Source organism: Cottoperca gobio, chromosome 3 (assembly GCF_900634415.1).
Source record: "Cottoperca gobio chromosome 3, fCotGob3.1, whole genome shotgun sequence".
Lineage (NCBI taxonomy): Eukaryota > Metazoa > Chordata > Actinopteri > Perciformes > Bovichtidae > Cottoperca > Cottoperca gobio.
Window position 1 is genome coordinate 8,320,795 of NC_041357.1, and position 27,549 is coordinate 8,348,343.

The window sequence follows — 27,549 nt, forward strand, 5'->3', positions numbered from 1 at the left end:
GCACTTTTCCAGCTCCGTTGGCCAGACGCTCTGATACGTTTTGTTTAAGTGATACGCTATCAACAGGTTTGACATGCGTATAACAATTTGTTATGTATTAGTTATGTATACGTCAGCTACAACACCGCTGTGAAAAAGTTGGACATATTTGGACTCTGACCAATTTTGAGCTAATTTTCATATACGCCGGCATACGTTTCTGCCATACGGAACTGTGTGACAGGGCCTTATGTCTGGCGTGTTCGGTGTATCGTCTGGCGTGTTCGGCGTATCGTCTGCGTCCTTCGAACGATCACAACTTACCCTTAATTTATATCAACCTACACCAGCGTATTGCCAATATTTCGTATACGCCGGCATATGTTTCTGCCATACAGAACTGTGTGACAGTAAAGGAAACCTTTATATCGACTGTCCCTTCTTCAAGTAGACTGAAACTTTCACCATCTTGTTGTTGTTTGGCAGGCCGCAACCATTAATTAGTTTACAAAGACACATCCTCATTAAGTTTACAAATGTACCAGAAACAATTACTCAAACATCACCACCAATACTGTGCGTGCGTGTGTACTTTTCTCTTTGTGTGTGTGTTCTCCTTCTTCGCAGCAGGTACGGTAGTAAACCTTTCTTCCACAAAGAAAAATAATTATCATTCTTGTAAAAGGAAGGAAGGGGGGCTTTGAGCTGAGCGAGAGACGGACAGAGAAATAGAGAGGCAGAGAGAGCGGCTATTGGGCCCCTGACTGCCATTTCCTTAAATAGAGTTGTGGGCTTCTCCGGTCCAGCCCTGGCAGAGCGGAGGCTCACATTCCCAGCATAGCTGCGACTGCCACATTCAGAGCCTCCCCAACAGTAGAGCGCTACGTACACTTCCACAGGTAGACTGCAAATCATTTGCCCTGCTCTCAGCCCCCACCCTGCTTCCTCCGAACCACCAGTTACTACTGCAGCAGTAGAGAAGAGGGGATGTTGATGAAAGACTTGAGAGGAAGTGGGAAGGGAGGGGGGGTTGCAGTAAAGGATTACAAAGAATTGTTCTCAATTCACACAGCAGCCGTGTCCTACTAGGAAACCTCCCCCACTGCTGGGAAAAAATATGAGACAATAAGAAACCATCTTCTGGCTTCTTCAACTCACCCAAAATGCACAAATTAAAGATATGTCTAGTAGCCTGCAAAAAGTAGCCCTGCAGGACTGAAAGATGGACACCACAGGAGCTTCTATAGTTTTATTTATGTTGAAATTAAATCCAAACTCGAGTTATGATATTTGACCTTTAACATTGTAGAAAATGTAGTCCCAGGTATTCATCTTTAAAAAAGAAATTCAGGAAATAATGTTTGATATATTTTTGACTAGACAAGGAGTTTTCTAGACTAGTCAAACAGCAGAAAATATATCATATTTAACTGAATATCTTTAAATATCTTTTGGTCTGACAAAACAAGACACTTAAAGACTTCCCATTGGACTTTGAGAAACTGGGATGGACATTATTTCATTATTCTCTGACATTTTATAGACCAAACGATTAATGAATAATGAAAATAATTGTTATTTGCAGTTCTATTCTTTATCATTTACTTCAACCTGCTGCATGACAGCAGTGTGTTGTTGGGTGATGTCCAGCTTAAGTGCTGAGGTGAGCAGGGTTTGCATGGGCTTTGAACATTTCTTCGAACAAAAGTCATGGACTTGAGAAAATAATAAAGACTTAAACATTTGTTTAAACCAGTGGACGATTTCAAACATGACTCAATTCATAAAATATTGTGCCCAATTTTCACCAATATGCTTTTACTTCTCTCCACTAAAGGATGAACTCTTTGTACGCAGAGGACAAATCCTGTATTGGAGGTTTGTGTTGATGTAGCAGCAAATTCTAAACTAATGATGCCACCTGGATTTCTTGACTTGGCAGCCGTGGTTTGAGTGAGGTCCAGAGTGGATGTGGCATGATGTCAGAAATTGTGAAGATCGCTTTACTCAGATGAAGCCAATAAAGCTGGATGCTGCTGTGTACAGTAGCCGTGATGATGTTTTCCTTTTCCTGTGGAATGGAGATATATGCACACGCACACTGGCAAACATGTTCAACTCATCATCAGGCAGGTGCATCCCACACACACACACACACACACACACACACACACACACACACACACACACACACACACACACACACACACACACACACACACACACACTCTCTCTCTCTTTCTTCTTTGCCACTGTTTAAAACATTACACAGTATAAATAAATAAGCCCCAAAGAGGAAAATACATACTTTACACCTACTTTTCACCATTACGGCCACACACACACACACATACATACACACTTCTTGGCCACTGTTTAAAACATTACACAGTATAAATAAATAAGCACCAACGAGGAAAATACATACTTTACACCTACTTTTCACCAATACGGCCACACACACACACACACACAAAATGTGAAAACCAGATGAGAGCCGTGCTTTATATAATATTCTATAACTTAACCAGGTGTCCTATCTGTGATTATGCAAGTCTGCTATGAAAAGGTGTTCCTCTGTTCTATTGTGGGTCACAGGAATCTGTTTGTTGAAATACCCTGGAGACACTGATTGATCTTTTACTGATTTCATTCAGAAAAAGTCACTCCTGTGATCTGAACACAAAAGGGCCCATGCCCCTCTTTACTACAGTATTTCCTGTGGAAGTAAGATAGTGGTCTAGTTTCCACATTTAACCTGTTTACAGTTTTCCTTGTCTTTTAATTAGAGCAATTAACCCTCTATGGTATGCATGGTGATGCCAGTTTGGAAAAAAAATGTTTAGAGTGTTTTTTTGTCATAGAATAGACCAAATAGACATAATCTAAAGAAATTTCCAATAAATCATTTTGGGGGGGTCTTTTTTGGGGGTACGTTGCCAACATGAAAAAAGAGATATTGTTTCAAATTTGAACAACATTTATTTAAAAACACATGGAAAATACTAAATAGCCTCAACAGGTGCATGCCACTTAAAATATGAAAATAGTTATTTTTAATATTTGAACAAGATTACAGGTCTGAACGTTGCCTGCAGGCAGCATTGTACATTGTGGAACCACCCATTGGAATGAATGGGTCGAGAGTTTAAGCATATTATATCTAACTATCTCACTGCTTATGGAAATTCATGAAGCAGTTCTTCTCAGCAGTGAAGTATACTTCACTTAAGTGACACACTTTGAACACTGCACTTTCCCTATACCCTTACAAACAGGATATTTGCACCGGCCCTTTTTCCCCACCCACAGAGGCCAAAGGTCAGGGTTGACCTGACACAAAGGCAGGGGCTCTGCCCTTCTTCTCATCCAGGTCTCAACATTCTGTGATGGTCAACCCTCTTCGTCAAGACTTTCCTCTCGTTGCAAAGGCAACTTGCAACTTCAGCTTTGAACTTCAGCAAACTGTACACTTTTCTTTGGGATGCCAAATTCTTGCAGTCCCTGCGGTACAGGAGCCATCATTTATCCAATTTACCATTTTTGAGCAGAAAAATGGCTGAGCTGATCCTTGTGCAACAGACTGCAAAGAAAGTATTCAGCATGGCCCCCAGAGACTCATGTGACATTTAAACACTGCAATTGGTTCCTTATGGTCCTGCCTCTTATTAAAAGTATAGCATTATACCTGGGGATGTATTGTGGGATTGTAAAAGGCCAAACATGGGCAACAGGTGCCATAGAGGGTTAAAAACAGTATCTGTCTTAAAATACCTTACAAATAAGTTTTTGATTTCTTGCAGAATTCTCTGCTTTCCATGAAGGAGTGCTTTGTAGTCTATAATAATTTCTATAGTGTCTCTTGGGTTCCATTATGATTGATGTGGCAGGAAAGCTTGGTAAGACCATTTGGATGAGTAAAAACAGTAGGGCTGCCCCCTAAATGTTGATGATTTTAATCATCAGTCGATTCAAATGATCGACTCATGTTGCTATTATACAAAGAGCAACACAGAAATAATGACAGGCTATATACCTTTACAAACATAGTCATGGCTCACAGTCACTAAACTGTAAACTTAATTGTAATGGAAAAACAGAAGGTTGACCGATACGTGGGGCAGAGTGATACAGACCAGCGCTGAGGGCAGAGCAGCTCCATGAGTCCCCTGTTTGTCCCTCCTCTCTGCTTGCTGCTCCACTGTTGAAACCTACCACAGTTGGCAACGTTACCAGATCCTGTCATTGCGGCCTCCACTGCCGTCCAGTGTGATCAGTGCTGTCAGCAGCCTTGCAGGACAGTTGTTTCCTTGTCCGTTAAGCTTGTTTTACTGTCTGAACTATGATCAGGATGCACACTTTAAATTTATTTTGACTGTGTACTAATATGAAGTTAGTTAAAACTCACATTTCAGTACCTTTTATCATCATGGGATGTGAACACAAAGTAAGCATATCAGCCTTATATAGAGCTTGATCCAAAAATGACAGACACTTAGAATTTAGCAGGGTTCTCACCATTGGTGGCAATGTTAAGAGTCAATATACATTTGTTTCTTTTGATTTGACACAGGTTTTTCATTTACCTGAGCTTTAAAAAAAAACAAGCGCTTGCTGCAGAAAACTGTAAATGGATGTACGTCAGTGATGTTTGTTTAAAACGGCCTACAAATATCCAGATCAGAGCAGCATGTATTCAACAGAGTCAGTCAGCGGTGAGTAAATCACCTGCTGACTGGTTTCCTGACAGCTTGACTGCCTATTTCCTCTCTCAGCTTTACCAGTATGACATGATGACTGACATGCAGATTATTTAGATGGACAGGGAGATATTTTCTCTCTGCTCTCCTCTACTTCAGTTTGACTGTGGCTCAGGAGGTAGAGTGATTGTCTAGTGGTCGGTGGTTCGATCCTCAGCCCCTGCAGTCAGCTATCGAAGTGTCCTTGGGCAAGATACTGAACCGCAAGTTGCTCCCGATGGCCAACGGTGTGTGAGTGTGTGTGAATGGTTACTGATGAGCTGATGTACACCTTGTATGGTAGCCACTGACTGTATGAATGTGTGTGAATGGGTGAATGCTGACATGTGTTGTAAAGTGCTTTGAGTGATCGCAAAAATTGGAAAAGCGCTATATAAATGCAGTCCATTTACCATTTTCTATTACAGCACGAGTCAAAGACTGACAGACAGAATGCAATATTATGCAGCTTTCAGTTGTATCTTAGCCATAAAAAATACTTGCTGGTTTTCTGGGAAATTACTGAACTTTACTTAAAGGTTATGGTAATTTCGAGCCACCTGCTCCACAGAAATAGGGGCAGTATTTCACCTCTAAACTGGGTCCATACTAATGTCTAATGTTAATATTTTAGTTGTACTAGTTTGGCATATTTATTGTATTCTATTTAATCTTTATATTGTGTATTGCATTTACTCCTGTGTAATGCCAGCCACTCAGTCAGTCAGCCAGTCAGAGGGCAAGAATACCAAAATTCGACCAAACTGCTGAAACTCTGAGAGCTGGTCAGAAAACACTGCTGTTTTACAATCTTCACGTGGAGCTGATTATCTGTGTTTACTGGGCACGAATGTTAACCGGAGCTGTAGTTTGTTTATTGGTCTAAATCCAGAGTGGCAGAAACTAGAAAACGACCGCATATTTGTCTCATCTTCCCGGTGGCAGCGCAGCCAGGAGAGCAGCCCGCCGTGGAGGAGAGAGGTCGACAGAGCCGGCACTCAGCAGCCGCCTCCGTCAGATTTACAAGCGAGTCAGGCAGCTGTACTTCTTCTCCCTCTGTACAGACCGCAGACTGGCGTTACGGTGACTCACTGTCGCCTCTAGAGGAATAAGTAGTATTAAATACTAGAAGGAGCGCAGCTAGTTAGTTAGCATGCTAAATTCAGTAGATATCTCTGCAACAAAATACTTGAATGTCTTTGACAAAACGTCAACACTGTTACCTCTTCACACTGTTGATAATGTTAGTTCATTGTTTTAATGTTTTAAGTTTAAATTCGGGCATATTCTTTACGCATTGAACCTTTTTAAAGATTATTTTAAAACTGAACGGGAGTAAACAACCCCCCTCCTACCGTACCCCCTCTACTCCTAATCCTCCTCCATCTCCATTCAGTTATGTGTCTGTAGGTCAGGCTAAGGCCTAGGTCAGACTGATCCCCCAACTCTCTCTCTTTTCTTTTTCTCCCCCTGTTGATAAAAACTGGTTGATACCAGTGAACTTTCCAGTCCGTCTCTCTTATCCACCCCCTTCCTTCTTACCTCCCTTATCCCCATTTGTGTCTGTGTGTTTGTACGTACCGGGCCCCAAAGCTTGTGTTGGGGCCTGTGGGAGCCTGCCTGCACTCCTTTTCAGGACATGGACTCTCTGTCTCTCTCTCTGGGTGGGGCAATGTAGCATTAGATCATTCAATCATATATTTTGTGTACCACACCTCTTTCACTGTATATAAATTCATACCAGCTCCCCACTTTGTCTTTTCTTACTTGCACTCTTTTTGCTCTGTCTTGCTGGTCTTCTGTTTCTTGCTTCATTCTGATATACTCTACTGTTTTGCTTTCTTTGGACTGGTCTTGTAGCCTATTGGTCTTCCTATTTAGTTATCCTGATTTCATTCACTTTATTTAATATAGGTTTTTGTCTTTTTGCCATTGTGGTCTACCTTTTGCTTTAGGATTTCTTACTCTAACTTTCAGTTTATTATTTCTCTTACTTATTCTCATCTGCTCTATTATATTTGGTCTCTCGTACTCCCTGCTGAAACTGAGGTCTACAGGGCTGGTGTTATCCCAGCACTTGATATTAAGGGTTCACCTTGCTTTTGTGTCTTTTTTTTTTTTTTTAGATTGCCGCCTGTAAACAAAGATTCACCAAGAACCAGTTGCTTTAAAAATTGTTATAGTTTAGTTTAGTGACATTATGCCATTATTCCAATGTGTTCAGACACTGTTTGTTCTGTTAAGATCACCAAGACAACAAGTCATACATAATATTTTATAGCAGGTAAAAAATATTCTTGGCAGATACTTGGTTTCAAGCACCGCATGCTGCCATATTTGTCACCTCAGCGTAATCTCACTTCAAAGAATTATTGTGCAGTAGAAAAGACAAACATCTGGTAATATATAGTGAGTCTTTTTGTTTTATGACGCCAACAACTTACTTGTGCTTTAAGTATATATATTACACAAGTATCTGCTTATTTCGCAACATTTCGCATTATATATTTGTAACTCAGTCCTGTACAAATGATTAGGGCTGTGAATTGCACATGACATTTGTGTTATAGCATCCCTGCATGAAACTTAAAGTTAGTTAGAGCTACCATGATTACTCCCCATTTTTTTTAGATTGCAACATCTGGCAATGAACCAGACTTATTTTTGTTTATCTGTCTTTTTGTCATAGTGATTTAATATGGGGTTTAATTGAAATGTAATGTATGTAATCTGCTGTTTCAGCCTCTCTTTTTCTTTTGTTGAGAAAGACTCAAAATATGCTTTTGGGGGGAAAAAGGTTTAAAGGTCACAAGTGTAATTTATACATCAACCATCAACTCTCATGTGACATATTGTCTGACGAACATCCCATGCCAGTGTTTTGTGTAAACGACCGGACTTTGTGATATTATGACTCATTAAAGAGCTTTAGTACAGACGAGGAATAGGACTGGGGCTGTGTGTGTGTTGTGTGTGTGTGTGTGTGTGTGTGTGTGTGTGTGAGAGAGAGAGAGTTTGAGCTTGGCTGTGGATCCGTTAGGAATCACTGCATTCTTTAGCAGTAGATCTCTGTGGTATGCCAGCACATTCCCCACTACTGAGCTGGAGAATCCACTCGGAAAGCACACCCGCTCCCACCCCTCTCTCCACCCATCCACTACTCCGTCTGTCTTAACTTTGTTCTCCTCAAGTAACCCCCACCCCGGACCCTATCCCCTTTTTTCTCCTTCCCTCTCAGTTGTATAAACAATGCTTCCAAATTCTTTCCCCATACAATCTGGGCCTTTTTCTTAAACCATGACATTTTGTTTTATAGACTGTATGTGAGTCTGTGTAACTGTGTTGTACCAAGACATTTCACACAGACATTTAATTCACCTTTCATCTCCTCCGGTCTTTTTTCCCTGTCTGTATGTCTCACTATCTCTCTTGGTGTTTCCCAGCTAGCTCGTATTAGCCTCCTTGGTAGTTCGTTTGCCTAAATTAAGCCCCCTTCTCTGTTTATTGTTGGTCAGCTCTCGCTCGCTTTCTCTCGGATTACTGTCTTCCGGTTGGTCAAGGGAACACGCTGTGCCTGATGTGGTGTTGAATCAACACTAGCTATAGCAAGTTGCTAGCAGTGGGACTAAGTGAGCCAGTCTAATGTTTGTTTTGCTAACAGCAGAAGCACAGGACAGGGATTTAGATGACACACACATACAGACACTTGTAAGGATTTTCCATTCATTCTTTAACCCTAAACCACACACACAATCACTGTTGAGGTCAAGTGTACGTTCACACCTTTCCACACACACTGTCTCGCTCACATACATTGTTGTCTTTCTCTCTTACATACACACACACACGCACACACACACACTGAACTGGTGTTTCAGAGTTTTTTGGGAGTAATTAGTCCCTTTACTAACCACTAATATGGTGTTTTATGTTGTGCTAGCTGCCTTGTTGTGGATTTGTATCCATTGACCCATCTATTTTTAGTACGAGAGGAATCATGTGTCTAACCAACTGTGTGTTGTGTTTGTGTGTATCTCTTCATTGGGTTATGTTTGCACTAGGGCTGTCGAATTAGCGCGTTAATTTCGATGAATTAATCACAGAAAAAACTAACGGGACAAAAAAACTAACGCAGATTAGATGCCCCTTGACTCTTTACGTCACCGACGCGACTCGGCCACAGCAGCCTCCTCAACATGATGAAGCGGATGAGAAAACGTTACTTAGCCCAGTGAATCGAAAGTTTACATTTAACAAAATACGCCCGGATGTAACTGTTGATGCGCCGTTCTGTGCGATTCCTGCAGAAAATAATTTTCTAACCATCGGAGAACTTCAAGCCTGAAATATCACCTCAATGCAAAGCACTTAGCAGCTAGCTCCGAGCTAGCTAGCGCCGCCACTGATGCTAAAGTGAGCGACCCGTCTCGTCATCTCTCGATCAGACGCAGAATGAGTCGGTCTACCTGAGACACATTAACAACTCCATCACGGAATGTATTGCAATGGACTGCAGGTGGTAGAGGACAGGGGGTTAACGGAGGCTTTTCAGATGGCGTCAAATGACACAACTTTTAAGCCGCCACAACATAGGCTATTGTTTATTGTGCAATGAAAGATGTTATGCCCGATTTGAAATTGCACTTTATGTCAAACTGATGGTCTGTGCAATCTAAGATAATTGCCCCCCCCCCATGAAACAGGCAAAACACTGGAGCTATTATCTCGTGAAATTTGAAATGATTATGTCTCACTTGCTACAATGATTACTCATTTTTATTTACATGGTCTTATTCATTTAATTTAGTTTGACATCTTTATTTGATATATATTTCAGTTTATTCATTCATTTTATTGAATGTTCATATATTTCATTCTTCAGTCCCTCTGATTTTAAAATGTCAGCAAAGGACAACTCTGCTTTGCCACGGCTGATCTTGTTGACCCAGTTACATTACTCTGGGGTTTTCCAGGGATGTGACCATGTTCAGTGTAATATCTTATTTTGTGAAGAAAGGCTTTAATTTTCTTCTCTTAAGTACCCACATTCCCTCAAACTGACTCGTATACTTCGACTTAAGTTTAACTTCAGTGCTTCCCAGAATTTGGTTGAACCACCCTCCCGAGAACGAGAGTGAACTTGTTGCATTCAGCTGTGTGTTGTACACGTAGCTGTTGGACAGTGTTGTATTGATAGCCTGGATATTGCTGAGCAGGATGTTTTAGGTTATAGGAAAAAATGAGTCACACCCCTTACTCAAAACTTTAACAGTGTCTTGTCTTGTATGCTGGTTCCAGACCTCTGAATTGCTAACCTTTTTCCCACATCAGTTCAAATACAAATAGGTCAGATTTTGTGCTTTTTTTTCATCTGTTTCACCAGCTGGATAAACACCTGAGCCAATCATGGCTTTGTAGGCCAGACGGGGATGTCATCTGTGTCTGAGCCAGAATAATGGCGACACAGTAATTGCCACAAAAATGCACCTATACAGACAATTGTATGTCCACTTTCAGAAATAATAACTCTTGGCATGTTTGTTTGTTTGTTTGTTAGCATAAAAAAACATTACAAAATATATATTTATTTTATAATAATTATCTATACTTTTTTGGGCTTTTTTTATTGGATAGTATAGCCCAGTGGTCCCCAAACTAAGGCCGGATACGGATACGGATACGGCCCGCCTCCACATTTGGCCCGGCCCCCTGAACAATACCAGAGACGCATTATGATTTTTTTTTCAGTCTGGCCACGCGAATCCTAGACTAGCCCCTGTCAAATAGAACGGAATAATGGCGAAAAGGTTAGTTAAGAGAAAAATTGATTCAGAATGCAGGGTATTTAACCGATTTATTTTTTTGTTCAATGCAAAGAAAAGGCTGTTTGTCTCACCTGTCAAGAGGCGGTGGCGGAATTCAAAGAATACAATTTGCGCCGACACTATGAATCCCGTCACAAAGACAAGTATGATAACTTGCAAGGCCAAATGCGAGCAGACAAACTCTCAAAGCTAAAAAGTGGACCGTTAGCTCAGCTTGGTTATGTGTGGCTTTCTGGAAAACAATAAATGTTTACGTTTAGGCACCCCTGCGATCGTCACACTTTTTCTGTTACAAACTGACCCCGGCCCCCATCAGAGAAGGGAAAGTTATGTGGCCCTCACAGGAAAAAGTTTGGGGACCCCTGGTATAGCCGCTACCGTTGCACCCCTTTTATAAAAGTCTTTAAAAAGCGGAAAATACGGATTTGAGGACTTTGTGAGATTAGCCTGCCTATTTGCTAACTGGAGGTTTGCCTCATGGATGAAATTAAACATTAGAACTGGCAAAGACCATAGAATAACCATGAAATGCCAATATTTGATGAAAACTGAATTTAATTGGTACCATGCTGGAGTTTTAAGCTGTCCGTGTTACAGACTGGATGTAGACACTATGGTAATAGTGTTCAACAAGTGACTAAATGTCCAATTACTTCTTACAAAGTGTAGTGACAAGGGAAACTCAGCTGCTGAGTAGACGTCAAGCTTTCCAGTTGAGAAAAGTTTCTTAGTCATCTGCAACCAACAGCAGTTTAAAATGTCAGAGCATCCTTCAGAGATTCCATTTCATGTGAAGTTCTTTCCCGTCCAAAATGTACATCGTCTTTATTAATAACCAATCAAAGCTTCACTGTGCGTTTTTGTTTGAGTGACTATAGGAATAACATGGACACCTTTTAGTTCAGTAGTGTAAACACAGTAACCCATCTATCTGTCTGCTTTCTGTTTATGTTGTACTTTAGTCAACACAGACAAAGTGTCCAGGTTCAGAGTGAAAAGGTGGGTGGTTTGACGAGAGGCTGACAGAGGAAGGATTATACTCAGAGAGGCAGGGCTGTGTTGAAAGCAGCACCCTTGTCGTGGTGCCAGAGAGGGTGTCAGAGGGCAGTGCCTGGGCAGGGTGGCACAGAGTTCACCAGCAGGGAAATGCTGTGTCAGCCCCTGAACAAAATGACTTTCTCTGTCTGAGGTTTTAGTGTTTGTATGTTCTACTCTCTTATTCAGTGTTTCTTCTGAATGATGCTGATGTGAGTCATTGGTTCCCCACATGCGCTTGTCTCTCTGTCTGTCATGAAAGGACAAACTTATCATCTTTTGTCTCATTGAATACATTACATTGGCTTTCTCTCACTGTGGTTGTATTGTTTAGTCTGTTTTCATCGATCATGTTACATTGTATGGGGCACTCTCATGCAAGGTGGTTGCAGAGGTGGGCGATTTCAACAGATACTTCTAGTTCCAGGGAAGTTCCCTTTAACACTACAAAGAACCAAGGGGGAAAAGCAGGTGTTTGTATCGCTGAGTAAGGAGGAGTGGCAGCTCAGGGTTTCTGTCATTCCTCCTCCCTGTCATGTCCTGTCAGATTATTTAATGTTATGTCATGTATTTATGTTATAGTTTAGTTCATGTTCAGTGTTTAATATCTCTCAGGTCACGTTATGTTAAGTTACAGTCACTCTTGTCTAGTGTCGTCTTGCACTTCCTGTTTGGTTTTGAAACTCACCTTTCCCTCTCGTTCCAGGTCACTTAACTTCCTGCCTTGTGTGTATTCCCGCTTCTGTGATCGTCTGCCCCGCCGCTGATTGTTGTCACCTGTGTCCCCTTACCTCACGTATAAATAGTCCTGTCTCCCCTTGTCTTGTGCCAGTTCGTCTGGTTAAACTAGTCAAGTGTATGGTTATTGTTAATGGGTAAACTTTGTATTAAAATATCTTTTGTTTGTACGTCAGACACTTTGTGGAGTCGTGTATTTTGGATCCTATGTTTTTTCATTGCGTGGTTCGTAACACTCTCCTCGTTTTTTACTCATGTTTTTTACATGCATGAGGTTAGCACTTTCTCATGAAGGCTCAGGGTGGGCGCAACCATGCTAAGAAAGTGTCTTGACATGTATTGGAAAACTTTATCATCATGTCCACTTTTAATTAAATGTGGCTTGTTGTGTGAATAAGCATGTTAATTAAACATATAGTCGTGATTATGCATTTTCTGTTATTGTAAATCTCGTAACATTTATTTACCCAGGATGGGTTGGTTTCGCACAGTTACTCACTCTCTCTGGCCTTGTCCATTGGTGTAATAGGTAGCCCATTGTTTCTCCAACAGTTGACCTTTGACCTGTGCTAGGTTCAACTACTGTGACCCCTCTTTGAGCGGTGAGAGATGCTACATGTTTGTTCGCTGTGAGAAGAACTGCTCCCCGGCTGAGTCCTTGACCTTCTGACCTTGGAGTAAGCGGTCAATAAGCCTCAAGTAGCTTCCTGACTTCTCTGTGTTGAGGTTTCACACCTATTTCCAGCCATTCTCTTCTAACTTTTTTAAGGGAAGAAATACCTAGTTTCTAGTTTACACACAATTTTAACCAGAATACTATTGATCAAAAGTATTTTTTTGTAACTTTCAAGGGAAACTATATTTCCTTAATGCTGAATCCATATTACAGGGGTCTCGCTCCCAGTTTGAAGCACAGGACAAATCTAATGAGAGCCTCTGTCATGTCAAACACCTGATCATGGCTCACCTGCTCACCTGGCTGTCAGAGTTTCAGTAAAGTTGGCCGTTATTTGCAAGTTATTTTGTAAAAATCAGTTCTTACAGCAAGAAACATGCAGATGAAATCCATTGATAAAGGGTTAAACTCAATAAAGGGTTGTGTAGTCCTAATGCTCATCGTAGTTGTAATCAGTTGTGAGGATACAGTATGTCCACTATTTGCAACATTACAAAATAATTCATAAATACAGCAACATAAAGCATCCTTGTTCGCTATGGTGGCATAGTTGTTTGATGTGAGATTAATCAATGATTGAAAAAACCACAACAGTTAAATGAATCTTTAAGCATATTTCTTTTACTTATTTCACTTTGAATTGAACTCTGAAAAAACTTTGAGATTTTACTTTATGATCTCTTCATCTTATGTGAATTGTTCATTAGTATAATGAATATATATATATATATATATATATATATATATAGATATATAATATATATATATATATATTATAGTATATATATATATATATATATATATATATATATAATAGATATATGATATATATATATATATATATATATGTGTGTATATATATATATATTATATAATATATGTGTTATTATATATATATATATATATATATATATATATATATATATATATATATAATATATATATATATATGTGTATATTATATATATATATATATATATTATATAGTATAGCATATATATATATATATATATATATATATATATATATATATATATGTATATATATATATTACCATCTCAGGCTGGCATTCCCAACCTTAAATAGGAGTTCATGGGAGAGTGCTAGGTGGCTTTGACCTTCTGTGCAACTGTATGGAGGAGGAGGAAGTGATTCATTTCAGAGAATACTGGACTTTTATATTCTATCTGCCACTCACCTCCAAGCCCTGCTGAAAGTGAGACATCTAAAAGCATCTTTCATACAGAGAACAGCTATGACCCCCTGTCTGTGTTACTACTTATTACAATGTAGATAGTCTTTGCCATGATGTGACGGTCCCAAACAGGCTGAATGTTATGTTCAGTATACATCACCAGTTTATATTTAAGGAAAATCGTGGTCCTATTTTCAGATATCAAAAAGTATTTGGTCACAACACTGGTTTTTAAAGCAAATGATGGCTGTGATCAAATTGAATGAATGTGCCACAATCACCAAGTAACTTGTGATTAACAAGCTTGCATCAGCTTGGAACAGTAACTACAATATTTAAGGGCCGAAAGTGTATGTAGTCAAGAAATTAAAAATACTGATTATAAACCTAAATTAACATTTTTAAAAGGCATAGTGTATTAATGCTTTGAATATACTACACAGCTGCTTTGAATATCTAACATAACTCACATTTTGCCATTTTTTGCTCAAGACCTCTTATAGTCGCTGTCTGTGTAACTTGTGGTAGTAGACAAACGTTTTCTTAGTCTGTCAAACAAATGAGAAAAAGTTGAAATGGTGTTGTTTAAAAGTTGGCAATGCACCACTGTTTCTGTTAGCTTTCTTGTAGTATTTATCAGGGTTTTTGTGTTGCATCTTAATGTTTTCCAGTCATTTGGAAGTTTTAATCATGGAACAATTCCTGTTCTCGGATGGACCGAGGCTTGCCTCATTCAGAGGAATGATGATTACATCATCCCTGGAGCAGAGGGGAGTAACTCCCTGGCTTCCCTCACACACCTCGCTCCCTCTCTGTTTCTTTTTTCATCCTCCCTCTCAAACTAGTTTCTACCTCAGTCTTCCCACACCTCCCTCCTTGTGCTTTATGTCACTCTTACTGGAGGCTGTCTGTTGAGCTGTGGGATATCCTGGCCTCTGGCTTGCCCCATAATGTTAACCATTCACTTTAGCTGACATGGATCTGTAGGGCTTTTCTTCAGTAAAGTGCCTGTTTTGTTGGAGTGAAGCCTGTGCAAAAGTTAAAATGAGTGGACAAATTGATTAGGAGTATCCTTGTTTGATTTTCATTACGTTGAAGGTTTATGAGTAGTCAGGTTCACATTTTCTTGATTTGTGAGATCCAGCAATCCGGTGGTTCTCCTTACCACTGTGTTCTGAGAGAGAATCAATTAGTTGTTTTCCAAGCATGAAGCCTCAAAGTGTAGGTTTTCATTGTATATTATTATAAATACAGTCTTAAATGGTATAAATAGCCAATGCCATTATACAATTTATAACACAATATATAAATAGATAGATCAAATAAACTAAGCTAAACTAAGGATGTGTCTTTACCAGAACACACACATGCTACTGATCTTCCTGTGAGTAGAAAGTCATACGATTGTATGCGTAAACGTGTGTGTAGAACTGTCAGTTCCATACTGTGAGTAGGGTGAAACCTGAATTATTTAATCCCTCAATCCTGGTCATCTTTCATGGGATGATATGAATGTGAAACTTGTTTGAAAGGCTTCAGGGTCTGTGGTCGTCCATCTGCCTGCTCAGAGCTGCAGCTGTCCACTCCACAGGGCAGAGTGAGCTGTATATCATCACAAAGTAGACTGTGACATTGGGATATCTTTGGACAGAAGGGCTAGCAGATGTATATTCTAGTTTCACCTCATATGTCGGATTTAGAGACAAGATCCTTGTGGGTTAAGAGTGACCATGGTGGTCAAATTCACTCAGAAACATCTCTCAAGCAGGAAGTGAAGCCGACCTGCGTCCTGCCTCTATTTGTGTGGCTGTCCAAAGCTGTCGCCCTGACCAGTTGGTATCTATAGCCCTGGTCCAAGATGATAGGAATGGGCTCCTAACGGCCCACTGACTCGGACAACAATAGAGCTCCATGACCTCCAAGTTATGTTTAGAGCTGTACAGCCACCTTCAGAGCTGGCTTTTTTAAGACAGAGCAAAGTAGAGGGATGACGGTCCAGTGGGCCTGACATCATCTTTGTGTCTCCTATTTTTTACCGTACATTTGTTCACTAATCCACCTGTCCATCCATCAATTACATTCTCCTTTGCTACCACCTTGAATATCATAAAGCCGAAATCTTAAATTGTGTATCCAGCGATGTTCTTGTTCATCACTGGGGTCAGCTCAGTCAGGTTCATCCACGGTTGAGATGCTGACATTTGAATTCATACAATCATACACTGCACAAGTTTGATTTTCTTTTGAGCACTGTTGAAATAAGTGGTATTTATTGGTCTGTAATGTTGATTGTGTTTTATCTCCTCCTACAGGGGTGATCAGCCAGTGGCAAAGTGAGTCTAAGGAGCGTGTCATCTCGCTCGTCCTCACCCACCTCCCGCTGCTCAAACCTGGTAATGTTGAAGCCAAGGGCGAGTACATGCGCCTGCTACCACGCATCCTGGCCCACACCATCGAGCATGGCCGCCACCTTGAGGAGTCTCGCCAGCTCCTTTCTTACGCCCTCATCCACCCTGCCACCTCCCTGGAAGACCGCTCCGCCCTGGCACTCTGGCTCAACCACCTGGAGGAGAGGGCTGCTGCCCGGGGAGACTCACTGGAAAGGCCTCCTCCTTCAGGGCCGCACCACCACCACCACCAGTCCACGCCTCCATCCACCCTCTCTTCATCAGGATCCTCCTCCTCCACGAACACCTCTTCATCAGGCAACCTCTACTCCTTACATCACCAACAGCGCTACGGCTCAGACGACCGCCTAAATGGGTGGCAGAGCTCTAGGGATTCAGGGCTGAGCGGAGGCTGGCATCAGCAGCAGCAGGGCTGTGAGAACGGGCACCTCCTTCTTTACCCATCATCCTCTGTGCCGACAACCATCAACACGGTTGGAACTGGTGGAGGCGGTACCACTAGTAAGTGAAGTTTCCTCTGGCCTTTGTGCCTTGCACTGTATTCAGCCAATTTCTGCCACAACTTTTCAAAATGTGATAAAATTATAAGAATAGACTCATATAATGTAGTAATATGAACATATGAAATGAGCACCAGCATCTCTAACTCCATTATGGCATTCTCATTGCTTCTTCCCACCTTTTTTTCCTTCTTTTAAGCAATGCATTTGTCGCCCTTATCCAAACACTTGTCATGTTTTCATCAGGTGTCATGGGTATCTAAAGGGGTTGACAGACATTAGGTATGATAGTAGATGACATAGAGGGTTGTGCAATACAGACCTAAAATAATATCTGGATATTACAGGGTATTTTGTGTGATAACAAAATTATTGACGATATGTCAAAATAGGCCTAATGAAAAATATTTTATTATTCATTTCAAGAACATATAATAAAAAGCAAAATAAGTGTTATAGTGTTATATATCAGTATAAACGTAACAGTTTGCCTTTAAAATATTCAGGAAAAACAAAGAAGTGCACATGTAAACGGTTACCAAAGTTACCCTTCTTTTAACCTCCATAATATAATAATGTGTATTATTATTTTGTATGCTCTGCCATTTATCCTCTACTCTTTCTGCTGAAACTTGTGTCCCTCAACGCTGACCATCAGCACAACACACACACACACACACACACACACACACACACACACACACATTTACACATATTACGTGTTTTGACGAGCTACACATAGGCTTACATTACGATAAAATGACCTGGCGATGCCAATGCACGTATAGTAATGTATAGTACCAGAGGATCGCTGACTGAGTTTACTCAAGTCAGTAAAAGGGTCCTGTTCCACACTTATCTATTGCTGTGCGTAACAATATGACTTCATTACGTCAACAAGTTGCAAAAATTGCCAAAATGTCACATAATTTTATTTTGGCTACACACCTGACACTATCTTTTTAAGATTCTGGATTCAAAAGCACAAACCCTTTCACAATTATTTTACTTTACTTACTTTATTTTTTCCGATGTGAAATAGGCTACTTTTCAACCCCAGACTGACTTGTGTACTTCTAAATTCAAGGTGATTAAAACCCCTACTCTGTACGAGAACACATCAGTGATTACAGCCACCTACTCTGGGCTGGCCTGATGATAGCTTCTCTGTCTGGGGTGACCACCTGATTGCCCGCACCAATACAACATTTGACACTAGGGTCTCGAAGCTTAGTTAGTTAAAATTATTTTGATATGCTTGATTTGATAATAATATAAATAATAATAATAATTGACAATAAGCACAAACAACATCTGCATAGCATTTGGCAGAACAACAAGTACAAAGCACATTTAAATTCAGTTCAAATGCTGATTTCATTAAAATTCCATTAAAGACGCTCTTAACACACAAAGTGCAAACAAAACTTACCAAACACACTAAATACATTCTGAACACACTAAATAGACTCTGCACTGTAAATATCCTAAACTCTGAACAACCCAACCAAACAGCAACTACGGAGGCTGTGTGAGTTGGAAGACGACACACAGAGAGGGCAGGGCTGTTGAAATTGAACATAACTATGGTCAGAGCAAGATATTTCCAGACAAGAATGCAAGGGCTCTGTGTTTTTTTTCTTCTGGGAGATGAAAGAAACAGCTGAGGGTTTATAAATAAAGACACATTTAAAGCCCTGCTCACTGCTCCAAGAAAGATCCTCTTGTATTTTTGACTGCTAGCACCTCTGGTCCCACACAAAAGACCTCAGGATTTCACAACTGATAAACTAGAGTTACCAGAGCCACCCGCACAGGATTGGTGGACACAGTGAGCAGATGCTTTTCTCAACTAATGAAAGTGAGTGTTAAAGAATTGATGTGTGGATATTTAGTCAGATGAAGTCAAGTATCAAAATGTGTATCACAAAGCAATGAATGAAGTTATCATTTTGATTAATAGATATCCAACATTGCAACAAATTCCTGTTACTATAAGTCAGCCACCATGCAATCAGCCCACCCTCCCCCGACTCTTTGTGTTCATCTGGTCATGATGGTGATTACAGGAGTATAATTGTCCAGCCACATCAACCTGTGTGCCACTGACACCACATCCTGTTGACCCCCCCCCCCCCCCCCCCCATACTCTCAGCCGTAGTCCTAGCCACAGCAGCACATACCACCCATCCTTTCCCTTGTAAGGCAGCCTTTGTGGGAGACTGTATTTAGGGAAAATGGCTAATATTTAGGGACTGGAACTTGTAATGTTAGCTGGGCACCTATTTTAAACGGGGCCCATGAAGTCCTATACATAGCGCCAACAGTAAGAGGACCGCATATAGGAGGAGGAGGAGGAGGAGGAGAGAGCCTGGTGGCAGTTTACCCCGTCAGAGAAGCGACACCAAAAAGCTCTCTGGCTCTCCACCTTTTCATTCTGTTTACCTCCTTCGCAAGGAAGAATCAGTGATGTTCCATCATGAATCCTGAGGTGCACAGATTTCAATTATTAATAGAGAAATAAAGTGAGAGAAGAAGATGGAGAAAAAAAGAAGAAAGGTTTACCATAGTGATAGATTTAAGAATATCAAAAGTCTGTTTGAGAGATGTAGTTTACTAATGTCACAATGTCAGCAGTTGCAGACAAACAAGATATCAGGAGAGTTTTGTGTGTCCACTGTCTGGCAGATGCAGCCTCCTCCCTCCAGCTGTCTCTATTTAACTCACAAACAAATAATGTTTTTTAATTTCACATATGAGCTAGTTTTAAAAGTAAAGCTGTGGGGATCTAATATATTATAAGATAAGAAATTGTGCAGTTACTATATGCAAGTCTGAAAATGTGGAGGAACAATTCTAAGTATTTGAACGTCGACCGAAGAGTGTAAATGTTGTTGTTAAAACAAACACATTTCCTCTTCTTTTTTTTTATCATATTAATCTAAAATTACAGATCCATCAAAAACGTCCTGTCACTGGACATCTTTATCTGATTAGTCTGTGAATGCACAGAGATACTTGGATATATACGGTATAATAGAAAGATAACAACATGAACATTTAATTAATTTAATTGATATACCTAAATTACATTATATACCAAATGTGATATATCGTATCATTTGGTAATATTTTACTCGTTTGGTTGTTGTCACCAAACGTACTTTATGTGATGTAAGATTCAGGCAAACAACAATTATTGATTCAATATGAAATTTTAATTAACACAGATATACACTATTGTGTGTAAGAAAGATGTAGGGATGCCCTGATATTTAAGTGAAAATACAATCATTTATATCCCAATTATTTGAATTGTGTGTTTGTATGCAAATAACCACTATAAATGCACAATAACAAAGTAAAAGGATGGATTTAGAATTTTTCGGGTTGGTTGAAATTGCTTTTTGGGACGGTGGTGAAAAAGGTTAGTCTGGAGAGGTGTATACCAGCTGCAATAACAAAAGAACAAACAAAAAGATTAGTAACAGCCGATATGGCTCATTGATGAATGGCAATCGGTATCGGTGGCAAAAATGTGATCGGGGCTCATCGGGTCCCATTTGGTATATTGTTTAAAGCTCAATCTTTACATTAGTGTTGCTGTAATCACATGAATATTGTGTTGAGAAACAGCAAAATCACGTCATGTGTTAAGTGTTTTTAAATACAGTATTGAGTGAACAGTGTTTTTTTCCAGTACGATTTCTTCTTGGCCAAGCTCTGTCTAACAGCCTACACCTACCTGACTAGTCTTATTGTTGTCTTGTAGTCCTGACGAGTGGAGGTGGCAGCCAGCAGCACAGTCCCCTGAAGCGCTCCGTGTCCCTCACGCCTCCCATGAGTGGCCCCAGCAACCAGCCTCTGGGCCACGTCTGGCTGTCCCAAGAGGACCTACGGACCGCTAGAGGCCCAGCCCCAGACCACGCACCTCTCTCACCCCAGAGCAGCATTGCGTCCTCGGGCAGCGGAGGCAGTGAGCATCTAGAGGATGCTGTTTTAGGAGGAGGTTCAGGTCTGCATCGCAGTTCCTTCCACGATGAGGGCAGCGGCATGAGGGGTGTGTATGAATGACCAGTGAACAGTTGGTAGTAAAGTTTAGTATTACTGATTATCACGTCTTCCTAAGATCATACTGTGAAGAGATAATTACATTCAGATATTGTGGTTCACTCTTGAGAGAGTGGTGCAGCCCATTAAAGTGAATGCCAATGGCTGAGTCACACACTCTGTTGAAATGCACAAGATATATATATATATATATATATATTATTATTTTCCCCCCGACTTTTTAAACAGTGTTGTTCAGATATACTATGGCCACTTTCCCTTGGAAAGAATCACTGCGTGGAAAAGCGCTGCCTTTTACAACAAAACTACAATCGGCGAGTAGAGGCCACTAGTCGTCTTCTTTGTCTTATTTTAAGATAATTCTACCAAGATATTACAATTAAAATCCCTAAATGCTGTGTTTAGAGAATGGACTGGGAAGTAAAACTGAATGGTTTAATGCTTGATGACATTCTGAGATAATTCAGGAGGAATGAAAAACCTAATATATGGATGTAGGCTTCTCTTTTAGACACAAGTGTCTAACAGGGAGACAGACATGACCTGTTCGATGGAGAAACGCATATGACTGTGTGTGCCTTACAGGCGTTCAGCTAGCAGATCTGACAAGTTGTTGATCCAGTCAGAGCAGTTTGTCAGGGAAAGCAGAGGCCAAAGCTGCCGACCCCAGAAAACTTACTCTGAGGCTATAGCTGTCTGCGCTGGAGTTAAATCTTTCAAGTAGCCTCTGTCTTTGTTTTTCTTTTACATAAATGTTTCATGTTGTCATGCAGCTAAACAGGAAAGCAATGCTTACATTTGTCATTGACAACCACAAGAGAACAAGTTACCATTTGTCAATGATCCTTCAGAGGAAAATGTTGACACCATTTTTTAGTTGTCTGTCAGAGAAGACTGCGCAGGGTGTCAAGTATCAGGAGGTAGAATAAGGTTTACAGAGCATTGACTTCGAATGAATTTTGAAAATATGTGTCACAAACCCATCTGAATGAAGTATTGTGGTGCTGCAGGGTTTTCCCGGCCTGCAAATCTTATTCTACAGACTTAAGAAAAAATCTTTGTTTGGTACATATTCTTGCAAAAAAAATCACGTTGTTATATTTTTCAATAAAATGACGCAAAAATTATAATTTGCTCCAATATTGTCAATCATATCGCAATTGCAATATCAACAAAAAATAATCACAATTTTCCCAAATCGTTCAGCCCTGCTTCCTTTGCCAATTATTTTGTTTTGTTCATCACACTCTTGATTTTTATTATCCATTATTCGGCTCAATCAAACAACTGTCTAATTGTCATCAAACACTCAGACGAAGTCTGCATTAGTTTACTGGAAGGTCGAGTTCCCCTGCTTTCAATGACACCAAACCGTGTGGGATGGGAAGACCAGTGTCCATATAGTTCCCGTCATAAAAGTTCCTGTTTGCTCTCAGAGCTTTTGCAGGTCAAAGTGAGTCCTCAGATAAATACAGGGCAGCAGATTAACAAAGGAAACATACCATGACATGTGTAAATACAGAAAACAAAGGAGAAACATACATTTACAGTGTCTATGTGTTCTCTTCTGAGTTGCAGAAAAGGGACTCTTTGTTTGTACTGCAGTTATAAACTTACACCACCAGCACCAGGTTTCACTCTAAACTGCAAATGAAAACAAAGATGTCTCAACAACTAGCAGCTACCTAACACTCTCAGCAGTTTGAATGTGGAGTTTTGACAAGCTCAGCATTAGTGATTGTCTCAATAAACAACAGATCAGTAATAATTAGATTTGTTGATATTTCTGCCAATAGCATGTCTTTCTAAATGCTTACATTTTAGGTTGATTTAATCTCACATTTATATATTCAATACATACACATTTGCCTGAAAATGTTATCTTTTGTGCTCAAGATATATTACTATGAGAAACATTAAACGAATGGATGTGCATATTTGTTTTACCAACCTATATACCATCTGGATGTAATACTAATCTTAAATTATGTTAAGGTTGATATCCAAAGATGTATATTATTACTTTTCTCTTTTGCAGATTATTTGTAAAGTTTTAAAATGTATTTATATATTTATTTTAATTTCTTATCTATGGTGTATTTGTATTGACAACAAAGAAAAACCATGTAGGTTGTATGTTGTCTGCTGCAGTGATAATGTAAGAAATCAGCTGCCCATGGAAATTATTATTATAATTATAAGTTGTTTTTTGCCCCACAGATGTTCCTGCTTGGCTGAAGAGTCTCCGTCTCCATAAGTATGCCGCTCTCTTCTCCACAATGACCTACGATGAGATGATGTCACTGACTGAAGAACAACTTGAGGCACAGGTTTTTATATATTTACACACATGCACACATAAACAGTGAGTTTCAATTTAAAATGTAAAAAGAATAACAACTTTACATGGGATAAGTAGTTGCAGTGTACTTTCTATTCTATTCACGGATGTAAGTTGTGAAAAGTGGCTAAACTGATTCAGTCAACATTAGCAAACAAAAATAAAGATTATGCTAATACGCCAATTTGGAAATTGACATTTCTATGCAGTGTAATACTTTTTGAAACATTTCAGAGTGTAGTTCTGGTACATGTGGGGCAGACGATAAGGGCAGAAACGAGTACTAGTATTGAATAAAAAGGAAATATCTTTAAATGATGTTCACCAGTTTTAAGCCATCTTTGTTTGGAAAAGGGATGTAATGATGTAACTAGCTTTTGGTCAAGTTGATACTGTTGGTACTAATGTAGCGATTGATGTGCTTGTACTTTAAGACGTTGACTTTATTCTGAAACAGAGGATGCAGCTAAAATTAACACAGCTCACCGGGAAGCTGTATACTTCCTCCAGGTGCAGCTTACTCTTTCTCTATCTGATCCTAACATAATGTAACGAACAATAGATTCAATATACTGCTATTGACTTAATCAGTTCTTCATGGGACATGTGAGGAATCAGTGATCGCCATTTCTGCCCCCTCAACCAAAGATGAGCAGATTAGTTATTTCTCTCAAACCTTCACTGGCTGTGTCTCCTGCTGTTACATTTTCCTCCCTGTTGTTGAAAGATAACTAGCGGGCAATGTTCAAAGAACCTTCACACCCTGTGTTTGCACAGTTCCCATCTCTTTATCTCACAGAAAAGCTGTCTTGTCTTTTAGATCAGTATTTTGATAATGAGCAAAGAGATGTTTGACACAAAACTATTTCTTCCAACAGAAGGTCACTAAAGGAGCAAGACACAAGATCGTTATCAGCATTCTGAAGCTCAAAGACAGGCAGAACCTACTTCGCAGCTTGGAAAAGGTCAGTGACTGAACACCACATGCTCTTCTTCTTCTCCTCTTCAATAAGATCTCAGAAAGATTCTGGTCCGACCTGAAATTACTTGAATTTGGGAGTCCTGTTGAATTTTTTTTATTTGTGATTGATCTTACAACCTTAGTGGACACCACCTCTCTTTTCCTGTGGGTTTGTGAGCCAGAGTCAGAAGGGTGGCCGTTCTGAGTCGGTGTTATGTATCTGAGATAGCAGCTAAGGGAACACCTAATCCAGGAAGGAGAGTTTTGGGCTCCGAATTTAAACCCATCCGCCTCCCCCACCCCTCAGCCCTCCATTCAGCTTTCAAAGCAAGACAATGGAGCTCAAGGGCACATCACAGGAGGGACTTCTTGGGCCAGCTAAATTCAGGCTTAACCTTTTCACCAACGCTTCATTTAAAATGTGTTACCGCTGCATTGGTAGGGCTAGGGAAACTAGACACCTGTTGCTTGGTATTTTGGGTTTACACAGACTCATGTAGAGTGCTGCTGCGTGAAGGCTGGGAGGGAGGCATATATGATGCACGTGGACACAAGTAGCAAAGGAAAACCGCATGTATTTATTTTTGGTATTACTTTATTCTCTGCTCTATCACATGGTAGTGTGGTAAGGGATCCCTCTCTGTTAGTCTGTTAATATTCAACATGTTGGTCAAAAGTAACGGATTAGTCTTGTATGATTGTGTTACATTTTTGTGTAATACGGTTTTTCTGATCTGCTCCTCCATAACTCTCCATGCCTTCCCTCCCTCTTCCTCTGTCTTATCATTTGCCGCCACTAGGATGTGTTGGAGGGCAGTAATCTGCGCTCCCCGCTGCAGGAGCTCCACCAGATGATCATGACGCCTATCAAGGCTTTCATTGGTGGCGAGGAGGCCTCCTTGCAGCGCTCCCTGCTGAGCCCTGAGGGCAAGAGCGCAGCACCTGGCTCCCACCTGACGGGGGTTGGCGGAGGGGAGGCTGAGTCGGGTGCAACCATCATCGCCGAGGGGGATCTACCTGGTCAGTTCACTCGTGTCATGGGCAAAGGTGAGCTGCATGTACCAGCACTCAGTTGAGATTGCTTTCATTGAATGAGAGAGATTTTGTTTCATTTCAATGTCCATCCTCCTCAGTTTGTACCCAGCTACTGGTGTCGAGGTCAGACGAGGACAACATCAGCTCCTACCTACAACTCATCGACAAGTGCCTTATACATGAGGTACCTAGAAAGAAACGGCACATAATAAATACAGGATTCAGTGAATTATTTATAATGTCCCACACATTGACGTCTGATTTCATCATTATTTTTAACTGATGGTTATCGTTAATGCATCTGAGATTTATTATCAGAACATAATATTTAATGAACACATAATAGGTCTACCCTTACTACTTTTACTATGTACATGCATACAGAACTGATTCCCTGTTAACTGTATACAAATACAATCTTAGTCTAATTATTAACAGTTTAGGCCCCCGCAGAAAATTTTACAAAATTGTTAAGTTGAGAGAATTCATCAATTTAATAATTTAAGTTTGAGTTAATTATCGGTTTCATTATGTTATAATATACATGTGCATTTTGCATTATTATGCTTTAGATCTACTCTTATGTGAAGGAGAGTTTTGGATCATTTGTTGCAACACAATGTACCTGAAAATCCTCAGCCATGCTCTTCACTAGTCATGCCTCATTTAAATCCTGAATCGTACTCCCTGTTCTCCCCTCCCCTCCCCCTCCCTGTCAGTCCTTCACTGAGACGCAGAAAAAGAGGCTGTTGTCATGGAAACAACAGGTCCAGAGGCTCTTCCGGTCCATTCCAAGGAAAACCCTCCTCGACATAGCAGGGTACCGACCGCAGAGGAGGTAAACACACAGACATACAGTAGCTTTAATTTTCTAGGTTTTACTGGCTCTGATGAAAACACTTTAAATCGAAAGTCACTTTAACTTTTATAAAACAGTCCGAAAAATCCAGGTTTACATACACCTAGAAACAAAACATTAATGCTAGTGCTAAATGTAGTAAGTATGACAAACACTTTTCATGAAGTTCACTGATTCATCGTTTTATTTCCTTTGTTGACTTGTATAGAAAAAAAGCATAAATGTAGACTAACAAGATAAGTGAGTTAGAGAAGGATTTATTAAATTATTACTATTACTATTACTATTACTACATTCAGATTAGAGTATCTACTTAACTTATCCTGATCCTTTTGGTCTGACTGTTTAGCTCATTATTTGTGAACCTTAGTAAATGCATAACTTCTCCTTTGTTTACACATGCTCCTATGATCAGGAACTCAACCGGTGCTTACTTGTATTTCTTTTTTTTCCTGCTGCAGCCGTTTTGGCCAGTCGAACTCTCTCCCCACCGCTGGCTGTGTTGGGGGCAGCGTGTCGGCCAGGAGGAGCCTTCGCCAGTTCCAGATGCCCTCCAGGAGTTTGCCTGGTGCCAGGCTGGGCCTGCTGGGCAGCGGGGGGCTGCTGGGACCCACACCTCGCAGCTCCAGCAGCACACCCACTGGTCCCAAGCAGGGAAGACAGGTGAGTGAATCCAGCAGGGAGTACTGGTATTAGAAAGCAACAGAGATCCAATTAGAGAGTTAAACTAGCAGGGTTGCCCGCCAAAGTTTCCTCATTATTCCTAGCGAGTGTTACTATTTATTAGTATATCTTTACTATACATATTTTAGTATTTGTGACGCTAAAATGGTAAGAGTCAAGTCATTATTGTTATACTAGCATATGGCATGGCGTTTCTTTCTGTAAATGTTTTAGGGCTACAACAAATGATAATTTTCATCATCGATTGTATCTGTAGATTACATTATTATTAAAAAATAAACTGCCCATCACTATTTCCCAGAGCTTTAGGTGACTTTTTCAAATTGTTTTTTCTGTCAGGCTAACGGTCCAAAGAAAAAACAGAAATCTTGCAACCAGAAAATGTTTTGCATTTGTTTTTAAACAAATAAACGATTAATTGTTTCAGGCGAAACTGTTTAAAAATGTATGGTTTGGTTCACTTCCACACAGAAATGGTTTACATGCTGAATAGATTTGTTTAT

At 40.2% G+C, this 27,549-nt stretch overlaps 1 protein-coding gene across 4 annotated transcripts in view; it reads left to right on the forward strand.

The window, feature by feature from the left end:
• samd4a (sterile alpha motif domain containing 4A) overlaps positions 1–27,549 on the forward strand; it is a 57,972-nt gene that overhangs the window by 14,376 nt on the left and 16,047 nt on the right. Inside the window, exons 3-10 of one of the 4 annotated variants that reach the window (XM_029428690.1) lie at positions 16,500–17,096; positions 20,868–21,155; positions 23,387–23,496; positions 24,386–24,472; positions 25,269–25,515; positions 25,602–25,687; positions 26,223–26,341; positions 26,824–27,025. In XM_029428690.1, coding sequence (XP_029284550.1) covers positions 16,500–17,096; positions 20,868–21,155; positions 23,387–23,496; positions 24,386–24,472; positions 25,269–25,515; positions 25,602–25,687; positions 26,223–26,341; positions 26,824–27,025 — 1,736 coding nt within the window. The remainder of the gene's footprint in view (positions 1–16,499; positions 17,097–20,867; positions 21,156–23,386; positions 23,497–24,385; positions 24,473–25,268; positions 25,516–25,601; positions 25,688–26,222; positions 26,342–26,823; positions 27,026–27,549) is intronic. The other 3 variants (XM_029428691.1, XM_029428692.1, XM_029428693.1) reach the window with 3 other exon arrangements.